General features: G+C 38.9%; 1 protein-coding gene across 1 annotated transcript in view; it reads left to right on the top strand.

Moving 5' to 3' along the window:
* Positions 1 to 24,961, top strand: part of MCOLN2 (mucolipin TRP cation channel 2) — a 103,503-nt gene that overhangs the window by 22,664 nt on the left and 55,878 nt on the right. Inside the window, exons 2-4 of the mRNA XM_042781691.1 lie at positions 6,387 to 6,546; positions 11,577 to 11,750; positions 18,180 to 18,333. Of these exons, the coding sequence (XP_042637625.1) occupies positions 6,387 to 6,546; positions 11,577 to 11,750; positions 18,180 to 18,333 (488 nt within the window). The remainder of the gene's footprint in view (positions 1 to 6,386; positions 6,547 to 11,576; positions 11,751 to 18,179; positions 18,334 to 24,961) is intronic.

Raw genomic sequence — 24,961 nt, 5'->3', positions numbered from 1 at the left:
TACCAATTTGGATGCCTTTGATTTCCCTTTCTTGCCTTACTGCCCTGGCTAGGACTTCCAGTACAATATTGAATAGAAGTGGTAATAGAGGGCATCCTTGTCTGTGTCCTGTTTGCAGGGGGGAATGGTTTCAGTCTCTCTCCATTGAGAATAGTGTTGGCTGTTGGTTTTGCATAGATGCCCTTTATTATGTTGAGGAATGTCGCTTCTGTCCCTATTTTGCTGAGAGTTTTGATCAGGAATCGCTGTTGGATTTTATCAAATGCCTTTTCTGCATCAATTGATATGATCATGTGGTTCTTTTCTTTTGTTTTATTTATGTGGTGGATGATATTGATTGTTTTTCTAATGATGAACATTCCTTGCATACCCGATATGACCCACTTGATCATAATGAATTACTTTCTTGATATGTTGTTGGAGTCTATTGGCTAGGATTTTGTTGAAGATTTTTGCATCTACATTCATGAGGGATATTGGTCTGTAGTTTTCCTTTTGAGTGATGTCTTTGCCTGATTTTGGTATCAAGGTTATGCTTGCTTCATAAAATGAATTAGGGAGGATTCCATCCTTTTGTATGTTTTGGAATAATTTGAGTAGGACTGGTGTCAGTTCTTCTCTGAGTGTTTGGTAGAATTCTGCAGTGAAACTGTCTGGGCCAAGACTTTTTCTTGTTGGTAATTCTTTATATGACCTGTTCAATTTCTCCTTATGTTATGGACCTGTTCAACTTTTCTACCTCAGTCTGTGTTAGTTTAGATCAGTGGTGTGTTTCTAGAAATCTGTCTATTTCTTCCAGATTTTCAAATTTTTTGGAGTGCAGTTCTTCCTAGTATCCTGATACTATCCTTTTTATTTCAGTTGGTCCTGTTGTGATGTCGCCCACTTCTTTTCTTACTCATGTTATTTGTTTTCTCTTCCTCTTTTCCTTTGTTAAATTTGCCAGTACTCGTTGGCTTTTGTATTTTTGAGAGAGCAGTTTTTCATGGTAGTTTTTAAAATTCTCTTTGTGTTTCACAATGCTAGAATTATTGCAGTTGCTTTGGAAATACTTAAATGAAAGAATTCTGGAAGGATATAAATAACACAGTGAGTGACTCCGAAGTTCATTATCTGCTACAGTTGGCCTGTTTTGTTTTAGCCTAAGACTTTTTAAAAATAATTTTGTTTTGGGTAATATTAGTGGCTGTGTAATTTAGGAAATCAGCAGTTAGAAAAATTATTTGAAGCTTCTTGAAGCAATTGGGGCTGCATCAGGCACTTTCTTCTCACCGTTCTCAGGGCACTCGATGCACCGTTCTATTATAACATTTAACATATTTCATTGTACTTTCATCTATTTACATCTCTCTTTACCACTGGACTGAGCACCCAGAAGGCAGGAAAATGTCTCCTACAGAACTTGGCTGACAAAAGTGTACACTAGTATTTGCCCTGTGTTCCACACCACTGTTTTCTGTACCCTGCTTCTGCCAAAACTACCTCATCTTTCTTCAGTACAGTGCTTCTCATATGAGAAGTCAAGGTGAGGTTCCATGGCTGTATTCAGAGTTCTAAGAACTCAATACACAAATTTTCACATATACTTTACATTTTATTAAATGAAAAGCATATTTTGAGTCATCATGATGAATAGGTTAGCATAACTGATCCACTAAACTGATGGCAATTAACTTAATAATTCAATATTTCTCAAACAGGCCCACAGAGGGTTCCACAGGCATGTTCTCAGGGGTCTCAATTTATGTTTGGGAATGTTGCCATGAGGCACAGTTAGACACAGTTAAAGTGTCACCTTCTTGGAAATGCCTCCCTCAGGTCTCCCAGTCAAGTATCTCCATAGCACTTACTGCACTGTGTGTCATATCTGTGCTATGGGTTTTTCCCACTATCACTCTGACTCCTAACCACCTGGAGTGAGACCTCTGTTCCTGTTACACTTTTTACAATTATGGTACAGCACTCACTGAGCTATTTGACAATTCAGTAGCTGACAAATCTGTCTCCCCTTCTGGATATGAGCATCTGAAGGAAGACTAGGGAAAAAAATCTGCTTTTTGTCTTGAACACCCAGCACAATTCTTTCTTGGCACAATAAGCACTCACTAAATTGGTCAAACAGAATCATGATTTGATGATAGCATTCTGCAGGAAAACACATTTTTAAAGTCTTCGGATTGGTTTGAAATGAGATTTGTTGTGGTTATTGATTTTTCATGTCTTGAAATTTTTTGTTCTTCTAAAGGTTTTTCTGTAGATATTTTTACCTTTGATGTTTGTCTTTAAACATGGGAAACATTGATTTTTCTAATCTGTGTCTAATTCCGATATCATTAGTCTGTGGCCCTGTTTCTTCTGTCTGTTTCTAAGCTGAAACATGTTGCTTGGTTTTCTCGTGTGTTGGCTATATTTAACTACTTGCTAGTCATTTAAAAAAATTTTTGAGGTAAAATTCACAAAATAAATCTTTTTAAAGAACTTACCTATGCTGAGTTTTTCATATAATTGGCATCATACTATATGTGACCTTTTGTGACTGGCTTCTTTCACTTACCATGTTTTTGAGGTTTATCTGTGTTTTGAAATATATGTGTACTTCATTCTTTTTATAGTTTAATAATAGTCCATTGTGTGAATTTACTACATTTTATTTATCCATTTATCAGTTGGTGGAAAGTTGAGTTGCTTCCATCTTTTGGCTATTGTTGAATAGCACCGCTTGGTCATGGCTTTTTAATATTATTTGTTAGAAGGCTCCAAGGACTAGTATGAATCTTGGGGAAATCTGTATGTCTGCTGGGATACTGAGGACAATTTCAGTCTGGGATTCCCTGGACCAAGCAAGCTCACAATTTGAAGTTCTCTGGCTCATCCAGGTTTGAGGCTCAAAGGGCTGGTTTATGGCCACCATTTCTCTACATGGTCTATTTTAGAATTTCCTTTCTTCTCTTTGATTTGACCACTCTGACTTTCTTTATGGTCCTCTAAGTTTGGGGGTGGTTCAAACCCACCAGCCACTCTTCAGAAGGAAGGCAATCTACGTCTGTAGTGAGTGATACTGCCTTGGAGGAGGGTTCGTTATAAGTTGGGGCTGACTCGATGGCACGTAACAACAACAATAAGTTTGGGAGCAGCAGTTTTGATGCTGGTTATTTTCCTAAAGAGATAGTGGTTTGAGCCCCAATCTATATGTGAGGAGGAGCTCTTATCAGATTTGCCAACTTGTGTAGACTCTGGCCTTGGCTATTCCTCTCTTGTTCCTTCTTTGTGAGGTCACAGAACTGAAACCCAAGTCAATTGATGGCAATTGGCTCTTACTTCTCTTGATCCTCCCCCCCCCCAAAAAAAAAAAACTGGCCTTGGAGGTCTCTTTTTATTTCCTTCCTGCCTGCCTGGTTTGCTTTTTTTATTTTATTTTCTAGCAGGAGAGTTCTGAATAATCTAACGTACTACTTCTGGAAACTGGAAGTCCAAAAATCAATCTAGAGATAGAAATAAATACCAATTGAGTATAAGCCTTAAAATAGTTATTCCATTTTGGGCTTCATTAAAATTTGTTAGTCAAAGCAGATAATATAGATCATAAACCAGTATAAAAAATATTGGCTTAACTTACTGGAGTTCATTCATTAAACTTACCATCAATCACTTCCAATTGCAAATAATAGGAATCAAACAAACTGGCTTAAGCACCAAAGGGATTGATTGGCTCAAATTGAAATCTTGGGATGGATGGCTTTCAGACACAGCTAGATCCAGGAACTCAAACAGTGTCAGTAGGCTAAGTTTCTATCTTGTCTTCTTTCTCCAGTGTTATTTCTACTCTCTGGTAAGCTCTGTAGTGGTGATAGGGCATCTAGAAATTCCAGACTCATGGCCTATGCTTTATGTCTGTGATCTCCAAACTGTGTTGATTGTATTCCTGACAGTAAAAGTCAAGCACATATCCCCAATGAGTATATTTATTTATTTATTACATACTACTATTATACTATATAAGGAGCTCTAGTGGCACAGTGCCTAAGGCATTTGACTGCTAACCAGAAAGCTGGCAATTCAAATTCACCAGCCACTCCATGGAAAGAAGACTGGGCAATCTACTTCTGTAAATATTTGCCACCTTGGAAACCCATTGGAGGTCGCTGTGAGTCGGAAGCAACTTGACGGCAGTGAGTTTGGTTTGTTTTTGGTTTATTACACTATATGCTGTATTAATTATTGTTGTTAGTTGCCATCAAGTCAACTCTGACTCATGGCAATGCTATGTACAACAGAACAAATCACTGCCCAACCCTGTGCTGTCTTCACAGGATTGTTGGTATGCTGAAGTCCACTGTTCCACTGTATATTTTAAATGCCTTCCAACTAGGGGCTCATCTTCCAGCACTATATAAGACAGTATTCTGTTGTGATCCATAAGGTTTTCATTGGTAATTATCAGAAGTAGATCACCAGGCCTTTCTTCTTAGTCTGTTTTAGTTTGGAAGCTCTGCTGAAACCTGTGCATCACATATGACCCTGCTGGTGTTTAAATACCAGTGACATAACTTCCAGCATCATAGCAACATGCAAGCCACCACAGTATAACAGACCAAGAGCTAGATGGTAGTATTAATTGTGAATAGAGTTCAGTTGTTTACTTTTTAAGGTAATGATATTTTCTTTACTCTCAGTGGATGTTTTTGCATACCCTATGTGGTAGTTCATAAGGTTTTCCCTGGCCAATTATTTGAGAAGTGGACGGCCTCCTCTTTCTTCCTGGTCTGTCTCAGTTTGTAAGCTGGGCTGATACCTGTGCACCATGTGCATCCTGCTGGGATAGAAACACCAGTGGCTCAGCCTCAAAACTCACATTAACATGTCACCACGGTAGGACAAACCAACAGACAAGTTTGCCTCCCTGTTGGAAACCTCCTGTTCCACCCTTACCTGGGTCCCTGAGGCTGACTCCTCCTCTGTCCAGATTCCTAGGCCTTTTAATCCCCTTTCTCCCACTCTCCCGCACTGCTGCTTTGGGCATGCCTGAGTTCCTCTCCTCACCTGGATTCCTGCAGCTGACTGCTCCTCTGTCTGAGTTCCTGGCTTTTAATCCCCTTTTTCCTGTTCTCCCGCACTGCTGTTTTGGGCGTGCCTAAGTTCCTCTCCTCACCAGGATCCCTGCGGCTGACTGCTCCTCTGTCCGGGTTCCAAGGAGGGGTCACTATGACTTGGGGCTTGCTTGATGGCACATGACAACAACAACAATTGCCATAGTGTGGATTCCATCTCATGACAACCATCCTGTGTGGTGTTGTTTTTGTTATGTGCCGTCGAGTCAGATCTGACCCATAGCGACCCCTCCTTGGGTTTCCGAGGCAGTATCACTACAGAAGTAGATTGTCTCATCTTCCTTCCAAGGAGTGGCTGGTGGGTTTGAACCACCAGCCTTCTGATTAGCAGTCAAGTGCCTTAGGCACTACGTTATCAGAGCTCCCAACTATCCCGTGTGTCAGAGCAGAACTGTGCTCCACAGGGGGTTTAAGGGCTGTTTCCTTTTGGAAGTAGATCTCCAGGGCTTTGTTCTGAGTGCACCTCTGAGTGCACTTAAAACTCTATCCTTTCAGTTACTGGCTGAGCGTTTTGATTGTTTGCACCACCCAGGGACTCCACAAATAGAGATACTATTTTAACTTTTTTAAGGTATTTATAATTTGCAATTTTGTAATCACTGATATCCAAGAAAAAGAAACATAATCCTTTCAGTACAAATGTATAAAACGAAGATTCTCTACTTCCACAGTGGTTTAATTCCATTAATCTGTACTAAATTTCTGTGATTTTTATATCTGGAGTATCATGAAAGTGTCCCATCTAACTTTTGTTCACATGCACACAATTTCTTCTCATATTCCAGTGATGGTGAATGCTATACGTTATGGTATAAAAATAAAATTAAAAAAAAAAAACCCTCAATGCTGTCAAGTCAGTTCCCACTCGTAGCAACCCCTCCTTGTGATTCTGAGTCAGTATCTCTACAGAAGTAGATTGACTAGTCTTCCTTCCGTGGAGTGGCTGGTAGTTTGAACTGCCAGCCTTCTGGTTAGCAGTCAAATGCCTTAGGCTCAATGCCACCAGAGCTCCTATGTTAGGATATAAGAATCAATAAATACTACAAATAAAAAAAAAAATCCTATTTCTGTAACTTTTGAGAATGACACATTTGAACAAAATGGGTGGCAATGTGGAAGGGCAGGTTTTTTAGATTCTAAAGTAGAAAGAAGTTTACTGGTTGGAGAGTTTTTGTTTGTAAACAGACTGGATAAAACATGTGAACAGAAAAGTATTGTTCAAGATCTTTCTGGTTGACAGGCTCTTCTGTGTATTTAAAAATTGATCTTCTGTGGCAGAAATGTGATGGCCCATCTTGATTCTGAGGTGAAGGAAGAATGTCTGAGGGAAGACTTGAAGTTTTACTTCATGAACCCTTGTGAAAAATACCGAGCCAGATGCCAAATTCCATGGAAACTGGGTTTGCAGATTTTGAAGATACTCATGGTCACCACACAGGTAATATATCTTATCATTGCATTCAGTTTATTTCTTACCCCAAGATGAAACTGTTTTCACATGTTCTGCCACTTGACTTTTGTTATGAAAAGTCTACACTCAAGTTCATAAAACTGTAAAATTATGTTGACTCTGGAGGACAGATGGTAGGTTGTAGTTCAGTTTAGATGAGGACCTCCTTTTAGTAAAGATCATGAGATCATCTCTCCCGCAGTTCTGTAAATGCTGGATAAATGGCAGATCTGTATTGAGTGGGGGCTTTCTGTATCTGAGTGAGGCAGTCAGAGGCTGCTCAGTCCACGATGATTTGTGTTCCTGACATCTCTCATCTTTATTTAAATACACTTTATTCAAATACGCTTTTAAAATCTGTAGTTTTAAATTTATAAAATGCCAAGTTTCCCCTCTTTGAGTCGCTATGTGCTGTAAGTAAATACTAATCCCAGGGTACTATACAAAGGCTGCATTGGCTCTTTTGTTTAAATTCATATTGTTGAGCACTTTATCACCAGTATCATATCCTCACTGCCATTCATAAGGTTTTCAGTGGCCAATATTTTTCAGAACTGGATGGCCCCGTCCTTCTTCCTAGTTTGTCTTAGTCTGAAAGCTCTGCTGAAACTTGTCCACCATGGGTGACCCTGCTGGTATTTGAAATACCAGTGGCATAGCTTCCAACATCACAGCAACGTGCAAGCTACCACAGTATGACAAAAAGACAGATGAGTGGTGGACCAGGCAGTGTTTCATTCTGTTGTACACGGGGTCGCTATGAGTCAGAGCCAACAATAACACCTAACAACAACAACATCATATCCTCAGAAAATGTTACAGTTTAGTCAGTGGGTCTAAGATACATTTACTTTCAACTTCTTTTTTTTAAAAAAATAAACATCTGTTGTTACCTGAGCTCTCAGGACATGGCTTTTTTCTTGCTTAGTGCTTAGTCCCCTTGGTGTCTGTATCACTCATTTCACTTTTAATCATGTATTTCCAGAAACTGATCATGTATTTCCAAAACTGGGTATATCCTCTCTCCTCTAATAAAATGGGAAAGGAACAAACTTTTTTTACCCTTTAGGATCATTCTAGTAGTGAGTGATTTCTACTTGGTACAGATTTCTTGAATACTTTTCTCTTCCTTTGAATCCTACTTTCTTCTCCTCTTTTTCTGTTCCATCCTGAAGTCTAAAGGGATGGCTGGTGTTTTACTCAGGATTGATGAGAAGGAGACTTGCATTTACACAATCCTCTTTGTATGCCGTAGTGATTTATCATCTCAGTGAAATGTCTACATTCTTCTGCCAGTTCTACTCTTTCCCTCCCAGGTTCTTGTACATAATCAGAATGGTATCTAGTTTTACCTGGTACAGAATATTTTCTCCTACTTTGTTTTCATCAGGTCTTAAATTCACATGCTTGCCAGGCTGCACTGTTTTGTGTCATATCCTGAGCAAATTTAAGGTCTAGTTCATGAGATTAAGGTGCAGTTTGTTGTCAAGTCCTTTTTAAAAATCATTTGGCCATAGCCATTATCTGCTCATCTTTGCTCTGCAGGAAGTGTTTGGTTCCTCCAGAGCAAGGGTGCTTCTTGGTTTCCTTCCTCTGGTTTGTTTTTCCTATAAAGAGATGCTCTGAAAATCTCACTCCTTACTCGTTTCAGCCCTTATCTGATACTGGGTCGTACATGTGGATCATGGTTTCTTCTAGGAGCTATAGGATGCAGGAATTTTTTTTTGTCCCCAGTACCAGATGAGGATTATTCCAAATAGATATTACAACTCCCATTCTGTCATTCCCAGATTAAGTTGGTGAGTTTGGCCACAACCAGCTACCCAGAGGGAGTGAGTAGTTGGATCTGTGGGCTCGGGACCTTGGTCGCAGGGAACAGCAAGCTCAATTGGCATAATATACTACACTAAAATATTAGTGACTGGGATCTTAAAAGCTTGCAAGCAGCCATCTAGATGCAATGATGGGTCTCTCTTCATCCAGAGCAAAGAATGAAGAAAATCAAAGACACATGGAAACTATTAGTCCAAGTGACTGGTACACCATGCGATCCTCAGCCTATATGACTATGAGACCAGAAGAACTAGATGGTGCCTGGCTACCACCATCAACCACTTAGAGGGGGAATCTTTGTAGAAAATCCTGGATAAAGTAGGATAACAATGTGGAACAAAACTTAAAATTATTAAAAAAAAAAAAAAAAAAAGGACCAGGTTTGCTGATCTTATAGAGCCTGGAGGAACCCTGAGACTATGACCCCTAGCTGCCCTTCAGATATGGAATAGAATCCACTCATCTGACTTCCAGCCAAACAGAAGACAGGCATATGAGCTGAACATTTACATTAGGTAGATAGACTCCTTGGAAAGATCAATCATGGGAGAATAGAAGGTCTGTGTTTGCACAGGGAAACAGATCTGGGGGCAGGAGTGCATAGGAGGGAAGGACACAGGGAAGAGGTAATATGGGGAGGAAGTAGGAGGGAAGCTGTTGCATTGTGGGAAATTTCAGTCAATGTCATGAGACAGTATATGTGAGCTGCTATATGGAAAATGAATTTGCTCTGTAAACTTTCACCTAAACCACAATAAAATTTTTTTTTTTTTTTAGGTCAGAAAAAATATAAACCACTTTTTACAATATATATCAGTTTGCATATACAAATGAACATTTGCTTCATCTGAATGGTTCAATAATTGAGATGCCTTGTTTATTGCTATGCAGACATATCATATTGAACCATAGAATGACAGCAAATGACAGAATGATTGGGATCATCTCATTTCACACATGAAGAAACAAGAGTCCCAAATTGCTTCGGTGACTTAGTCAAGATGTTGCATTGTGGGAATTGCAGTCAATGTCACAAACAAAATGTGTGTGATTGTTGAATGGAAAACCAATTTGCCCTGTAAACTTTCATTCAAATCACAAATAAAAGTTAAAAAGAAAGAGATCACCCAGTTCTAATAAGTGGAAGGGTAAGGACTTGGACAAACTTTCTAGACTCTCATTATCTTAAGAGGAAGCCACTGAAGAGATAATATGGGTAGGTGGAGAGGGGAGTATAGGCCAAGTCTGCAGAGATTGACTTCCCTTTTTCCTCTGCCCATGTATGCACGTGTGCACATGTGTGTGAATGAGAGAGAGAGGAGAGAGACACTGTGCGTGTGTGTGTGTGTGTGTGTCTTATTGGCCTTTTGCAAATTTTTAACATTCACTAACTTTCTCTACTTACGGGGTTTCAAAAAGAAAACTCCTTTCTTTTTGAATCCAGTATATGGATGACACCTCAACATAAAGAAAACAAAATTCCTCACTCCTCACTCTTGGACCAATAAACATCATGATAAACAGAGAGAAGACTGAAGGTGTCAAGGATTTCATTTTACTTGGATCTACAAGCAATACCCAGGGAAGCAGCAGAAATGACATATTGCATTGGACAAATCTGCTGCAAAAGACCTCTTTAAAGTGTTAAAAAGCAAATATGTCACTTTGAGGACTAAAGTGTGCCTGATCTAGCTGTGGTATTTTTAATCACCTCATATGCATGTGAAAGCTGGGCAATGAGTAAGGAAGACCAAAGAGGAACTGATGCCTTTGAATTTTGGAGTTGGTGAAGAATATTGACTATACCATGGATTTCCAGAAGAACAAACAAATCTATCTTGGAAGAGCTACAGCCAGAGTGCTCTTAAGAAGCAAGCATGGTGAGACTTTGTCTCACATGCTTTCTTTGTTTGTTTCTATTTTATTATTATTTAAAAAATTCCTTTACATGTATCAAATCCATCTCTTAATTATCCGTCTATTTTCCCTCCCTCCCCTTTCCTGGTTACCAACAAAGAAAATTTCCTCACAAACTTTGGATATGTTATCAAGAGAGACCAGTTCCTGGAGAAGGACATCATGCTTGGTAGTTGTTTTTGTTGTTGTTATGTGACATCGAGTTGGCTCTGACTCATAGCGACCGCTCTTGGGTTTTCGAGGCAGCATCACTACGGTAGGTGGTCAGTGAAAAAGAAGAAGACCCTCAGTGAGATGGATTGACACAGTGGCTGCAACAGTGGTCTCAAACACAGCAACAGTGGTGAGGATGGTTGAAGACTGGGCAATGTTTTGTTCTATTGTACATAGAATCACTATGAGTTCAAACCACATTGATGGCACCTAACAACAAAAACAACAGCAAGAAAACTTTAGGCAGAAAGAGCACTTTCACTCCTGGTGATGAAAGCCTTTGGGGGCCTAACCTTATGCCAGGAGTCTATGTGAGGAAGAAGTAGGAGTTTCACTCCCGGAAGATGGTGCTTAGTGACAGTGAGTAGGTTTGACATCATGTAGGTAAAGCAAGCTCTGTAGTTCTTTCATGTACTATGATAACTGTAGATCTTGGAGATGGAAACTTCTTTCTTAAAGGAGAATTCTGGCAGGGCTGGATTATTTTAATTCCTTTGACAGGAATCCTAGCTGGAGCAAGGATCCTACATGGCATTTTTTCAAAAACATTCTTAAAAGACATTTAAAACATAGTTGTGATTTTTTTTTATAAAATACTTGTAATTTCTAAATGTTAGATGAGTGAAATATGAATTACTGCTAAATATGAATTATCAATTTTTAAAACAGTTCATTTGAAATCTCAAGTATGAGAAAATGTACTAAACTTAACTGATTTTGGTTCTTCTTTTTTCCCTTAAGGACCAAGCGGTTCCTTGTCATTGGGAATAGTCATTTTTTTTTGTGAGTTTGATGTTATTTTCAATTGCTGATATACATAATGAGGCCATTGTTTCACTTGGGCTTGTATTTTGACATTGATGCTAGGACTATACACCAAAGAAATGAAACTTTTCTCATTGTTGTTTATAGACGAGAATTACTCAAATTGAGCGGGAACAGAGGGCAAAAGTGTAAGAGAAGTAAAAATATGTAGTGGTGTTCATGATGATAAGGCATCTGCCTTCCCTGGTAAATGGTAAATTCATATATTCCTATTTAATTTTCTTTTCTAGCTTGTTCGTTTTGGCTTAAGTAACCAGTTGGTGGTTGCTTTCAAAGAAGATAGCACTGTTGCTTTTAAACACTTGTTTATGAAAGGCTATTCTGGCGTAGATGAAGATGATTATTGTTGCAGTGTGTATACGCAAGAGGACGCCTATGAGAGCATCTTTTTTGCCATTAATCAGGCAAGTGTTTCACTGTGAATAATGTATACTTTTTTGGGGAGGGGTTAAAACAATGAAAATTTATTTTCTCTCAGTTCTGGAAGCCAGAAGTCAGAATTCAGGGTGTCAGCAGGGCCATGCTCTCTCGAAGTGTCTAGGGAGAGATCCTTCCTTATCTCTTCTAGCTTCCAGTGGTCTCGGACATCCTTTGGCTTCTTGCAGCATCACTCCAGTCTCTATCTCTAGGTCACATGGCCATCTTCCGTCTGTTTGTCTCTTTGTGTCTCTCTCTCTCTCCCTTTTTTTAATGCATTTTATTGAAATATAATTTATGTACCTGGTAGCATAGTGCCTAAGGCACTGGACTGCTAACCAGAGGGCTGGTGGTTCAAACCCACCAGCAACTCCTCGGAAGGAAGATGGGGCAATCTACTTCCGTAGTGACGGTGCCTTGACAACCCAAGGAGGGGTCTCTGTGAGTCGGGTCTGACTCGACGGCATATAACAATTAACAAATAACAACACAAAACTAAAGTGACGTGTCAATGCATTTTTTTTTTACCAACAAAGAAAGTTTCCCTCCATATATAAACCTTTCCTTAACCTTCCACAACAAAGAACAAATACTATATTTGTCCTTTTGTGATTGACTTATTTCACTCAGTATAATATCCTCCAAGTTCATCCATATTATGTGGTGTTTTGCAGACTCTATATTATTCTTTAGTGCTGCATGTTGTTGTTGTTGTTACGTGCCATTGAGTTGGACCTGACTCATAGCAACCCCTCCTTGGGTTTCTGAGGCAGTATCACTACGAAAGTAGATTGCCTAACCTTCCTTCTGAGGAGTGGCTGTTGGGTTTGAACCACCAGCCTTCTGGTGAGCAGTCAAGTGCCTTAGACACTATGCCACCAGAGCTTCCATTATGTGTATGTACCATAGTTTGGTCATTTACTCTTCTGCTGATGGGCATGTAGATTGTTTCCATCTTTTTGCTATTGCAAATAATGCTGTGATGAACATGAGTGTACATGTATCTGTTCCTGTCCTGCCTCTCACCTCTCTAGGATATATACCTAGTAATAGGATTGCTGGGTCAAATGGTATCTCTAATTCCAGCTTTCTAAGGAATTGCTATATTGCTTTCCACAGTGTTTATATCACTTCACAGTCCCACCAGCAGTGTATGAGTGTCCCAATCTCTCCATATCCCTGCCAGCATTTGTTATTTTCTGTCTCATTGAACCTTGCTATCAGTGCTGGTGTGATACGGTATCTCATTGTTGTTTTGATTTGCATCTCTCTGATGGCTAATGATCGTGAGTATCTCTTCATGTATTTGCTGGCCGCCTGAATATCCTCCTTGGTGAAGTGTCCATTTATGTCTTCTGCCCATTTTTCAATTGGATTGTTAATTCCTTTGGTGTTGAGGTGTTGGAGTTTTCTATAAATCTTAGAGCTAAGTCCCTTGCCAGATATGTAGTTATCAGCAAATATGAATTTGTTGTTGTCATTTTTGTTATATGCTTTTTCATGGTGTCGATTTCTTTGTTCTATATAATTTTCTATGTGGAACTCATTTTATGAATCATGTTATCACTTCCTTCATTGCTATTGCTTTAGTATTTGCTAAATATTTGTACCGGTCCTCTTTTTAATTTTGAGGTGAAGGTTTATCATTTTGCTTTGAGGTTACCCTGTGATTTATAGTTTTCTTGCCAAGTTTAGAACAGTCCATTCTATCTTGTAGTTGTCTTGACTTCCCTAACATCTAGAAATTCTGTTAATGACAGTTTTTTTTTCCCTTTTTTTGGTTTGTAGTTGTCCTCATTTGTCCATTGATGTCTCTGGTTCCCTGTTTACAGTCTTGTAGGCTTATTTACTTTGGATACTTCCATAGCTGGGTTGGTTTCTGGGTTATATCATCACGTGTGTTAATAGTCAGTTGTTGGCTATTGCTGCTTCTCTGTCCAAAGGACTCCATTTAGCATCTCTTGTAAGCTTGGTCTGGTTTTAACAAATTCCCTTAATTTCTGCTTATCTGGAAATGTCCTTATTTCACCATCATATTTGAGGGACAGTTTTGATGGGTACCTAATTCTTGGTTGGAAATTTTTATCTTTCAGGGTTTTATATATACCTTCCCATTGTCTTCTTGCCTGCATGGTTTCTGTCAAGAAATCCGAGCTTAGTCTTATTGGTTGCCCCTTGTAGGTAACTTTTTGTTTTTCCCGTGCTGCTTTCATGATTCTTTCTTTGTCTTTGGTTTTGGTGAGTTTGATGATGATATGTCTTGGTGATTTTCTTTTGTGATCTATCCTGTTTGGGGTTCGTTGGACCTCCTGAATGGATATATTCTCATCTTTCTTCATACCAGGAAAATTCTCTTCCAACAAATCTTCGATAATTTTCTCAGTGGTTTTATTTGTCTCTTCCTGTTCTGGAATTCCAATTACACATAGGTTATTCCTTTTGATGGCATCCCACATGAACCTTAGGCTTTCTTCATTTTGTCTTGATCTTTTTTTCTAATTGATCCCTTTCCAAAGAAGTGTTCAGGTATTTGCCTCAATCTCACCAATTCTGTCTTTCATTGATTCAGTTCTGCTCCTTTGTCTATTCACTGTCTTATCTCTGAAAATTTAGTATTAATCTTCTGGATTTCCATCTGAAGATTTTGTATCATTTCTAATTTTTCTTTTTTGTCATTTTGTTCTTGTATTATCTTTTGAAATTGTTCTAGTGTTTTCTCTGTGTTTCCTTGGTCTGTCTCTCAATTTGTTGAAGATACCTAAATGTAATTCTTTTGAATTCCTTATCAGGGACTTCCAATGCTGCTTTTTCTTCAGGGATGTGTTTTGGTCTGTATCCTGGTCCCTTGTTTCTCTTGCTTTATGTTGCTTCTTTGTGTGAACTGTGATGCTCTGTTGTCTCCGAGGCATTGTGACATTTTGTGTTTATATTTAATTGGTGATTGTACATTGGAGTGACTTGCCCATGATTTTCATTTTCTTTGTTTTGTTTGTATGTTATCTACTAAGCAGCGTACTGTGCTGTGCTCCTCTATTCATTAGTTGACTGCACTTATACACTCACCACCTGTCTCCTTTCCTGTTGTCAGCCTCTTTTATGTCCTTGCCGACCTTGGCAAACAGAGCCTATTCCTAGATCCCTGGAATCAGAATGAGAATGCTATCACTTTAAAATCCAAAATGGTTGCCACTTGTAAAGATCCAACATGGCTGCGCCTTCAGTCACTTTAAATATCCAAAATGGCCACTGCTTATAAATATTCAAAATGGCTGCACCCTCAGTCACTTTAAATATCCAAAATGGCTGCTGCTTATAAACATTCAAAATGGCTGTGCCCTCAGTCACTTTAAATATCCAAAATGCTGCTGCGTGTAAACAATCAAAATGGCTGCATCCTCCGGACAGCAGAAAGTCAACAGCTCAGGTTGCCTCCCTCCCTTCCTAGTCGTAGGCCACCAGCAGTCATCCCTGCAGCCCTTGGTGGCTAGGGCTGATCTTTAGGTCAATTCTCAGGTCCCACTACCACTTGGAAATATTCAGCCTGTTGGTCCTTTCAGGGTAGCTGACAGTCTGCAGCTCCGACCATCTCTGTACTCACTGTTTTCATTCAGGTTTTTCCACTAGTTGGTGCCTAATTCACTTCTGTATAGTTCCTTTCAAAGCTCAGGGCTCCAGGATTATGTTCTGTATCTCTGTCAATTGGTTTTTCTTTTCTTTGTTGAAGAGGGTCTGTGTCCCTTGTCCTCCATTTTACTGGAAGTCCCTGAATGATGTATACTTTAAGAACATTTTTTTTTAAAAGAATATATTGATATGCATATATTGATATATTCTAATGTATCTTATAATATGCCACAATTGTTCATTGCTATCTCTATAATTACATTTTCACATAAAACCTTATTTTAAGTTTTTCTTTAAGATTTATCTTTTTATTTGTACCTTTACACCTACTGCCTTTGGGAGATTACTTTACCCTAGACCAAATAGCCTAGGAGCTCTGGTGGCATAGTTGCCTAAGGCATCTGACTACTGACCAGAAGCCTGGCGATTCAAACCCACCAGCCACTTCTCAGAAGGGAGACTGGGCAATCTACTTCCATAGTGATACCACCTTGGAAACCCAAGGAGGGGTTTCTATGAGTCAAATCGATTGGATGGCAGTAAGTTTGGTTTCGTTTTTTGAGACCAAATAGCCTAGAGTAGATTTATAATCTGGGAAGTTTTGATGAATGAGTTGACAAATCTAAGATTCTAGAGTCTCTATTTTACTGTCGTTCCATTAATAATCCTGGCTGATTCTTAAGAATATGGAGGACAAACAGGAGTGCATGAATGTGAAGGGTACAAGGGGAGGGTTATAGGGTGGGGGGGGGAAGAGTCTAGGTTAGGATTGGACATGGTGAATGGGGAATGAAACCAAATGTTACAAGTTACATTGAATGTAAAACAACCTCTTAAAATAAAAATTTAAAAAAAAGAATATGGAGTATGATGGGATATAGTTGTATTTAGGCAAATATGTCAAGGAGCTCTGGTGGCACAGAAGTTAGGTACTTGGCTGCTAACTAAAAGGCTGACAGTTTGAACCCCACCCCACCCCACCCCCCGCAGTAGCTCTGTGGGAGACACACCTGCAATCTGTTCCCATAAAGATTACAGACTAGAAACCCCTATAGGGTAGTTCTACTCTGTCACATGGGCTCACTAATGAGTCAGAATTGACTTGATGGCACCTAACAACAAAAGGCAGATATGAGAATTAAAGAAAGCATTTAGGAAGAGGATATGTTATTCTTTCATTCATTTATTCATTTAATAAATAAATATTTTAGTACCTAGTATGTATCAAGGAGCTTTGGTGGCACTGTGGTTAAAGCACTGGGCTTCTAACCCAAAGGTAGGCGGTTCAAATCCACCAGCCACTCTGGGGAGAAAGATGAGGCTGTCTGCTTCCATAAAGATTTACAGCCATGGAAACTCTATGTAGCAGTTCTTTTCTGTCCTACAGGGTTGCTATGAGTCAGAATTGACTCAATGGCAGTGGGTTTGGTTTTGGTTTAGTATATACCAGGTACTGTTTTAGACACTGGAGATATAGCAGTGACTGAAATAGACAAAAACTCTGTCCTTGTTGCATTTAATTCTAGTGAAGAGAACTAGACAAATGAAAAGAAGCCAAATGTATAGTATCAAATGCTGGCTGCCTAAAACACCATAGTGGTAAGCAGGGCTGAGCTAATAGTTTATAGCACTCAGGGAAATACAGGAGCACTGGTGGTGTAGTGCCTAAGCTATTTGACTGCTGACTAGAAGGCTGGAGGTTCAAACCCACCAGCCACTCTCAGGAGGAAGATTGGGCAGTCTGCTTCCATAGTGATACCACCTGGAACCCCAAGAAGGGGTTGCTATGAGTCCAACTTGATGGCAGTAAGTTTGGTTTTTTTGAAGGGAGATACTATCTTTATAAGTCTCAGTAATGCTTGGATGGGGAGGGCAAAGTCCAGACAGAGGTTTTGGAATCTGGTGAGGGAAGCGCTTGATTAGAATTGGGTAAATTAGTGATGGAGTAGTTTAGGATTCTTTGAACTCACATTAAGGTGAGGGTTTGAGGGATTTCAAAGAGTCTTGGAGTTGTTATCAAATTAAATTTTAAAATTGATATTAAATCAGAAATGGGTTTAAACAAGTGGGTTTTTCAGATGTTCCTGAAATGAACAGGACAGTTCGTTCACTTTTATGTTCCTGGGTAAGAGTTTCCTGGAATTATAAAGTTAGATTAACGAAGATAGGGAGCTAGTAAAGCCTGTTAGTGCAGATAGTGAACTAAAGTAGGTGAATGTGGAGTGTGGCTGGCTCGGTTCTCTGTGGGATGTCAGAAAGTGGTAACTGCTATGGAAGGGTGGGAGTCACTAGGAAGTGCCTGGGTGCTGTGATGACTGTTTGCACTCCATTTGCATATGGAGGTGGTGAAGGAAGGTCTCAGTGAGAAGGTGATACTTGAGTCAACACTTGTAGGAGTGAACCAAGCAGATAGATAGCTGGGGTTCTAGACAGCAGGAACAGCAAAGGCCAGAGGCAGAAATAAGCCTGGTAAGGTCCAGGAACTGCCTGGAGGCCAGTGTGGGTGGGGCGGTAGTCAGCAATGAGGTCAGCAAGATAAGGAAGGACCTTGGCTTTGGTTCTGAGTGAGTTGGGAAGCTCTGTTACCAAGTTTACTTTCGTTTTGAGTTCTGTGAGGCAGTGTGTTCCTGCACAACCTGAGAAAATGACTTTGTGGTATTTTAATCTGAGCATTTGTGTTGATACAAGCAATAATAAAAAAAAATAGCTAAAAGTGCATGCCATAAGCTATAACTTCTGATCATCAAACTTTTAAAAGCTCATATGTGTTTTTATTTAACTATTTTTAATAGTATCATCGTCTAAAGAACATATCCCTGGGTACCCTTGGTTATGGAGAAACTGAAGACAATAGAATTGGCGTAAAAGTCTGTAAGCAGCATTACAAGAAAGGGACCATGCTTCCTTCTAATGAGACACTAAACATTGACAGCGATGTTGAAACAGGTAATGAATGCACCGGTCATTTGATTGTAAGCTATTATCATCTCTGTGGTAAGAGCAAAAATGCCCTCATGTGGCAACTCAAATAGGACAACTTGTCTTTTGTGAGAGCTCTGGTGGCGTTGTGCCTAAGGCATGTAGCTGCTAACCAGAAGGCTGGTGGTTCAAACCCACCAGCCACTGTTTGGAAGAAAGGTTGCTGGTGATACTGCCTCAGAAACCCAAGGAGGGGTTGCTATGAGTTGGATCCGACTCAACAGCAGTGAGCATCCTATTGGAGGAGTACTTACTATCTGCCTGCAGAGGGCTTTAACTCAGGAAACTGCAACTATAAACAGGGGCAGAGTTCTGGATATCTCTGGTGCAATTCAGGATTGTTGGGTTTAGGGTAACATAGGTATTTCATGTTTGGGTTTTTCCTCCCATGAAGAAGTATTTAAGCTTATTGATAAAAAGGAAAAACAGTCTATGTTTATTAAATGAAATAATGTGTGAGAAAAATGCTTCGGACACTTGTTTTTATTATTTGTAAAATACATAAATGTTGTTCAAAGGTGAATTGTGATTGTTGTTGTTGTTTGCCATCAAGTCGGACCCGACTCAGAGCGAACCCTCCTTGGGTTTCCAAGGCAGTATCACTATGGAAGTAGATTGCCCCATCTTCCTTCTGAGGAGTGGCTGGTGGGTTTGAACCGCCAGCCTTCTGGTTAGCAGTTAAGTGCCTTAGGCACTATGCTACCAGAGCTCCTGAATTGTGATCAGCAGCTCATTTTTTCTTTTAAAAGATAGCAAAAAGTTAACAGCTAATGAAGTAGAAGTGTTTTGTGCTGCTTGTTAAGAATATAAACACATACCTTATGTAAATTAAAGTGTTTGATTTAAGACTGTGGGGGTTTTGTCATTCATTCAGCTGGTGTATACTTGCTATGCCCGAGGCATTCCCTGCTTTATTTAGATGGTTGCAAATATTAATCAATAAATAGCTCCTCAAGTAGCCAACAGTTCAGGAATGGAAGATCTAGTAAGCAGTTTAAATTTGGAATAGTTTCATTAAAATGAAAATGTCACACAACTCATTTGACCATATTTCTTATAATCTGATCTTAAGGTGCCTTGGTAACAAAAATGGGAGAATATCCTTGTAAGTCTATTTGCTCTCCATACACTGCCTGTTTAGAATCTCTTTATGTTGAAATGTGTCCTGTGCTCTTGACTACATCAGCTTAACCAGAACCTTCAGGGGCCCATGCAGTGTCTGCCTCCCAAGTTGCTTTTAGAGACCATGTAGGTAAAGGTCTTAGTTCTAGGTGATAAAATACTGGTGGTTTTACTGTCCTGGAGACTTCTGTTATTCTAAGATCTGTTTGGTAGCTGGCTTGTTATTGTTAGGTGCTGAGTCAGTTCTGACTCACAGTGACCCTGTGTACAACAGGACAAAACACTGCCTAATCCTGTGCCATCCTCACAATTGCTGCTATCTTTGAGCCGATTGTTGCAGCCACTGTGTCAGTCCACCTCATTATGGGTCATCTTCTTTTTTGTTGACCTTCTACCAAGAATGAGGTCCTTCTCCAGGGACAGGCCTTCCTGATAACATATCCAAAGTATGTGAGTTAAGTCTTGCCATCTTTGCTTCTAAGGCACATTCACTTCTTCCAGGACAGATTTGTTCTAGCAATTCATGGTTTGTTCTTCACCAACACCACAATAGATAGCCAGCCTACAAGGGCTAATCCTGTTTCAGTCTCAGTATTTTACCTGTTGCCTTCAGCTATGCTTCTCCCTGTGGGTGGTTCCTTTATAACAGATGGGAGCCTGTGATGGTGGGACTAAAGGCTTGTCTATTGACTCTGTGCTTCATGTAAGCCCTTGGCCACTTTCGCTTTCACAAATGGGCAACTCCAATTGGATGCACCATATGATTGTTTTCCAGTGATTCACAAGTTGTTTTTTTCAATTGATTTTTCTTGGAAAATCAATTAAGGAAATGTGGCCAAAGTCAATACAAGTGGCTGGGTAAGACAGGCAGTGCCAGAAAGCAGGTTTGATATCCTGACCACGGGACAGTGGTTTTCTGTTTATTTCCTTTCTCTCAGAATATGAATCATTACAAATAAGTAGTTAGAATTTGATTATTAATTGAATTCCTTGACTTATTAAATAACTTGTCAAAGAAAATCTTTTGACATATCCATTCAAAAGGTATAAAGAATATTTTTTAAATACTTAATACTAGATTTTAGATTTTCTTCTCTTAGATACATCAAGGAAGCCTGCAGATGATGTATATAGGGATTGAGTTTGAGCTCACTGTTAACAGTTTAAGCTTACAGTTAAGGTAGTGATATAGCAGAAACTGTTCTAAATTAAGGAGCCCTGATGGTGCAGTGGTTAAGTGCTTGACTGCTAGCAGAAAGGTCAGTAGTTTGAACCTACCAGCCACTTTTCAAGAAAAAGATGTGACAGTGTGCTTCTGTAAAGATTTACAGCCTTAGAAATGCTAAGGGACAGTTCTACTCTGTTCAATTGACTCCATGGCAATGGGTGTGAGTTTTTTGGTTTGGTTCTTTTTATTTCAGTTGGTTCTGTTGTGAAATTGCCCAATATGTTTCTTATTTGTGTTATTTGTATTCTCTCCCTCTTTTCCTGTGTTAAATTTGCCAGTGGTTTGTCAATTTTATTAATCTATTCAAAGAACCAACTTCTAGTCTTGTTGATTTTTTCTATTGTCTTTCTATTTTCTGTTTCACTTTTTTTCTGCTCGAATCTTTATTATTTCTTTTCTTCTGGTGACTGTAGGCTTTTTTTGCTGCTCTTTTTCTAATTGTTGGAGATGCTGGGTTAAGGTGTTGTTTTTGGCTCTTTCTTTTTTTGATGTGTGCATTTATTACTATAAATTGGTCTCTGATCACTGCTTTTGCAGTGTCCCAAAGATTTTGGTATATTGTGTTTTCATTCTCATTTGATTCAAGGAATTATTTAATTTCATTTTTTATTTCTTCTATTACCCAGTCATTTTTAAAGAGGTTGTTACTCAGTTTCCATGTATTTACTCTTTTTCTGTTCTTCCTATTGCTGATTTCTAATTTTATATCATTGTGATCTGAGAAGATGTTTTGCAGTATTTCAGTGTTTTTAAATTTATTAAGGCTTGCTTTATGCTCTAGCATATGTTCTATCCTGGAGAATGTTCCATGTACCCTGGAAAAGAATGTGCTGTTGTTGGTTGAAGTGCTCTGTAGATGTCTATAAGGTCAAGATGGTGGATTATATTATTTAGTTCTTCTACGTCTTTGTTGAGTTTCTTTCTAGTTGTTCTATCTTTCATTGAAAGTGGTGTATTAACATCTCCAACTATGACTGTGGAATCATCTATTTGTCTTTTCAATTCTGTTAAAGTCTGATTTATGTATTTTGGGTCTCTTTCATTGGGTGTATAGATATTTATTTTGGTTGTGCCCACTTATTCAGTTGATCCTTTAATCATTATATAATGTCCTTCCTTGTCTCTTATTGTGGTGGTTTTTGTCTTAAAGTCAATTTTATCAGAAATTAATATGGCCACATCTGCTCTTTTTTGGTTGCCATTTGCTTGATATGTCTTTTTCCAACCTTTGATTTTTAGTCTGTTTTTCTTTTTGTCTCTAAGATTTGTCTCTTGCAGACAGCATATTGATGGGTTAGGTTTTCTTATCTAGTCTGAAACTCTCTCTCTTGAGTGGTGCATTTAATCCATTGACATTCTGTGTAATTATTGACAAGTATGAATTTGTTGCTGTCATTTTATTAGTATTTTTTCATGGTGTTGCTGATTTCTTTGTTCCATATAATTTTCTGTACTGAGCTCATTTTGTTTATGAATTGTGTTATCATTTCCTCCATTGCAGCTGTTTCAGTAGTTGCTAAATATTTGTGCTTGTCCTCTTTTTAATTTGATGTGAAGGTTTATCATTTTTCTTTGAGGTTACCCTGTGATTTATGATTTTCTTGCCAAGTTTAGAATAGTCTGTTCTATCTTGCAATTTATAGTTTTCTTGCCAAGTTTAGAACAGTCTGTTCTATCTTGCACCATTTAGAAGTTCTATAACTACACTGCTTTTTCCCTCTTTTTTGGTTTGTATATATCTTCATTTGCCAATTGATGTCTCTGGTTCCCTATTTACAATCTTGTACGCTTATTTTACTTTGGATACTTCCATAATTGGGTTGGTTCCTGAGCTATGTCATCATGTGTGTTAATGGTTGGTTATTGTTTGCTATTGTTGGTTCTCTGTCCAAAGAACTCCCTTTAGCATCTCTTGTAAGGTTGGTCTGGTTTTAACAAATTCCTTTAATTTCTGCTTATGTGGAAATGTCCAAATTTCACCATCATTTTGAGGGACAATTTTGCTGGGTATATAATTCCTGGTTGGACATTTTTTTCTTTCAGGGTTTTATATATACCATCCCATTGCCTTCTCGCCCATGTGGTTTCTGCTGAGAAATCAGAGATTAGTTTTATTGGTTGCCCTTTGTAGGTAATTTTTTTTTTTTCCCATGCTGCTTTCAGGATTATTTCTTCATCTTTGGTTTTGGTAAGTTTAATGATGATACATCTGCTGATTTTCTTTTAGGGTCTATCTTTTTTGGAGTTCATAAGACTTCTTGAATGTATATATGCTCATCTTTCATCGTATCAGGGAAATTCTCTTCCGAGAAATCTTCAACAATTTTCTCTGTGGTTCTATTTGTCTCTTCCTGTTCTGGAATTCTGATTACACATAGGTAATTCCTCTTGATGTTATCCCACATGAACCTTGTTGTTGTTGTTGTTCTTGTTATGTGCCATGGAGTCAGACCCGACTCATTGCGACCCCTCTTTGGGTTTCCAAGACAGTATCGCTATGGAAGTAGATTGCCTAACCTTCCTTCCAAGGAGTGGCTGGTGGATTTGAACTGCCAGCCTCCTGGTTAGCTGTCGAGTGCCTTAGACACTACGCTACCAGAGCTCCCACATGAACCTTTCTTAATTTTTTTTTCCTGATTGATCCATTTCCAAAGAAGTATTGAGGTATTTGTCTTCAGTGTCACTAATTCTGTCTTCCATTGATTCAAGTCTACTCCTTTGCCCATTCAATGTGTTGTCTGTTTCTGAAATTTTACTATTAATCTTCTGGATTTCTATATGTAGATTTTGTATCATGTTTAATTTTTCATTTATTTTGTCATTTTGTTCTTGTATTATCTTCTAAAATTGTTTTAGGGTTTTGTCTGTCCTTAATTTTATGAGAGTTTTCCTTGATCTGTCTCTCAATCCGTTAATAGTTGTTGTTGTTGTTATTTGCCATCGAGTCGGCCCCAACTCATAGCGACCCCTCCTTGGGTTTCCGAGGCAGTATCACTACGGAAGTAGGAATGCCCAACCTTCCTTCCAAGGAGTGGCTGGTGGGTTTGAACCGCCAGCCTTCTGGTTAGCAGTCAAGTGCCTTAGCCACTATGCTACCAGAGCTCCTCCGTTAAAAGTACCTAAATATAATTCTTATGAATTCCTTATCAGGGAGTTCCAATGCTGCTTCTTTCTCAGGGATGTGTTCTGGGTCTTTATCCTGGTATGCTTATGAGGAAGACCAGTTACTACTATTATTAAAATTTACACACCAACAACCAAAGCCAAAAATGAGGAAATTAAATATTTTTACCAACTTCTGCAGTCTGGAATTGACTGCACATGCAATCTAGATGTGTTAATTATCACTGGTGGTTGGAATGCAAAAGTTGGAAACAGAAGAATCACCGGCCATTAGAAAATATGGCCTTGGTGATAGAAACAATACTGGAAATAGCATAATAGAAGTTTGCAAGACCAATGACTTATTCATTGCAAATACCTTTTTTCAACAACACAAATGATGGCTATACACATGGACTTCAGCAGATGGAGTGCATAGGAATCAGGTTGACTATATCTGTGGCAAGAGGCAATGGAGAAGCTCAATATCTTCAGCCAAAACAAGGCCAGGAGCTGATTGTGGAACAGACCATCAATTGCTCATATGCAAGTTCAAGTTGAAGCTTAAGACAATTAAAAGAAATCCACGAGAGCCAAAATATGGCCTTGATTATATCCTTCCTGAATTTAGAGACCATCTAAAGAATAGATTCAAGCATTGAACACCAGTGACCGAAAACCAGTGGAGTTGTGGGATGACATCAAGAATGTCATCCATGAAGAAAGCAAAAGGTCATTAAAAAGGCAGGAAAAGAAGAAAAGACCAAAATGGATGTCAGAAGAGATTCTGAAACTTGCCCTTGAATAGAGAGTAGCTAAAGCAGATGGAAGAATCGACAGGAGTAATTGCTGAACAGAAGATTTGAAAGAGTGGCTCAAAAAGACAAATTATTATAATGAAATGTGAAAAGACCTGGAGTTAGAAAACCAAAAGGGAAGAACATGCTCGGCATTTCTCAAGCTGAAAGAACTGAGGAAAAAATGTAAGCCCTGAATTGCAATATTGAAAGATTCCATGGGCAATATATTGAATGATGCAGGAAACATTGAAAGATGAATGGAATACAAAGAGTCACTATACCAAAAAGAATTGATAGATAATCATCCATTTCAGGAGGTGACATATGATCAAGAACCAATGGT

Source organism: Orycteropus afer, unplaced genomic scaffold (genome assembly GCF_000298275.1).
Source record: "Orycteropus afer afer isolate SDZICR_OR568_19922 unplaced genomic scaffold, OryAfe1.0 scaffold00152, whole genome shotgun sequence".
Lineage (NCBI taxonomy): Eukaryota > Metazoa > Chordata > Mammalia > Tubulidentata > Orycteropodidae > Orycteropus > Orycteropus afer.
This window is presented reverse-complemented; position numbering and strand designations above follow the sequence as displayed.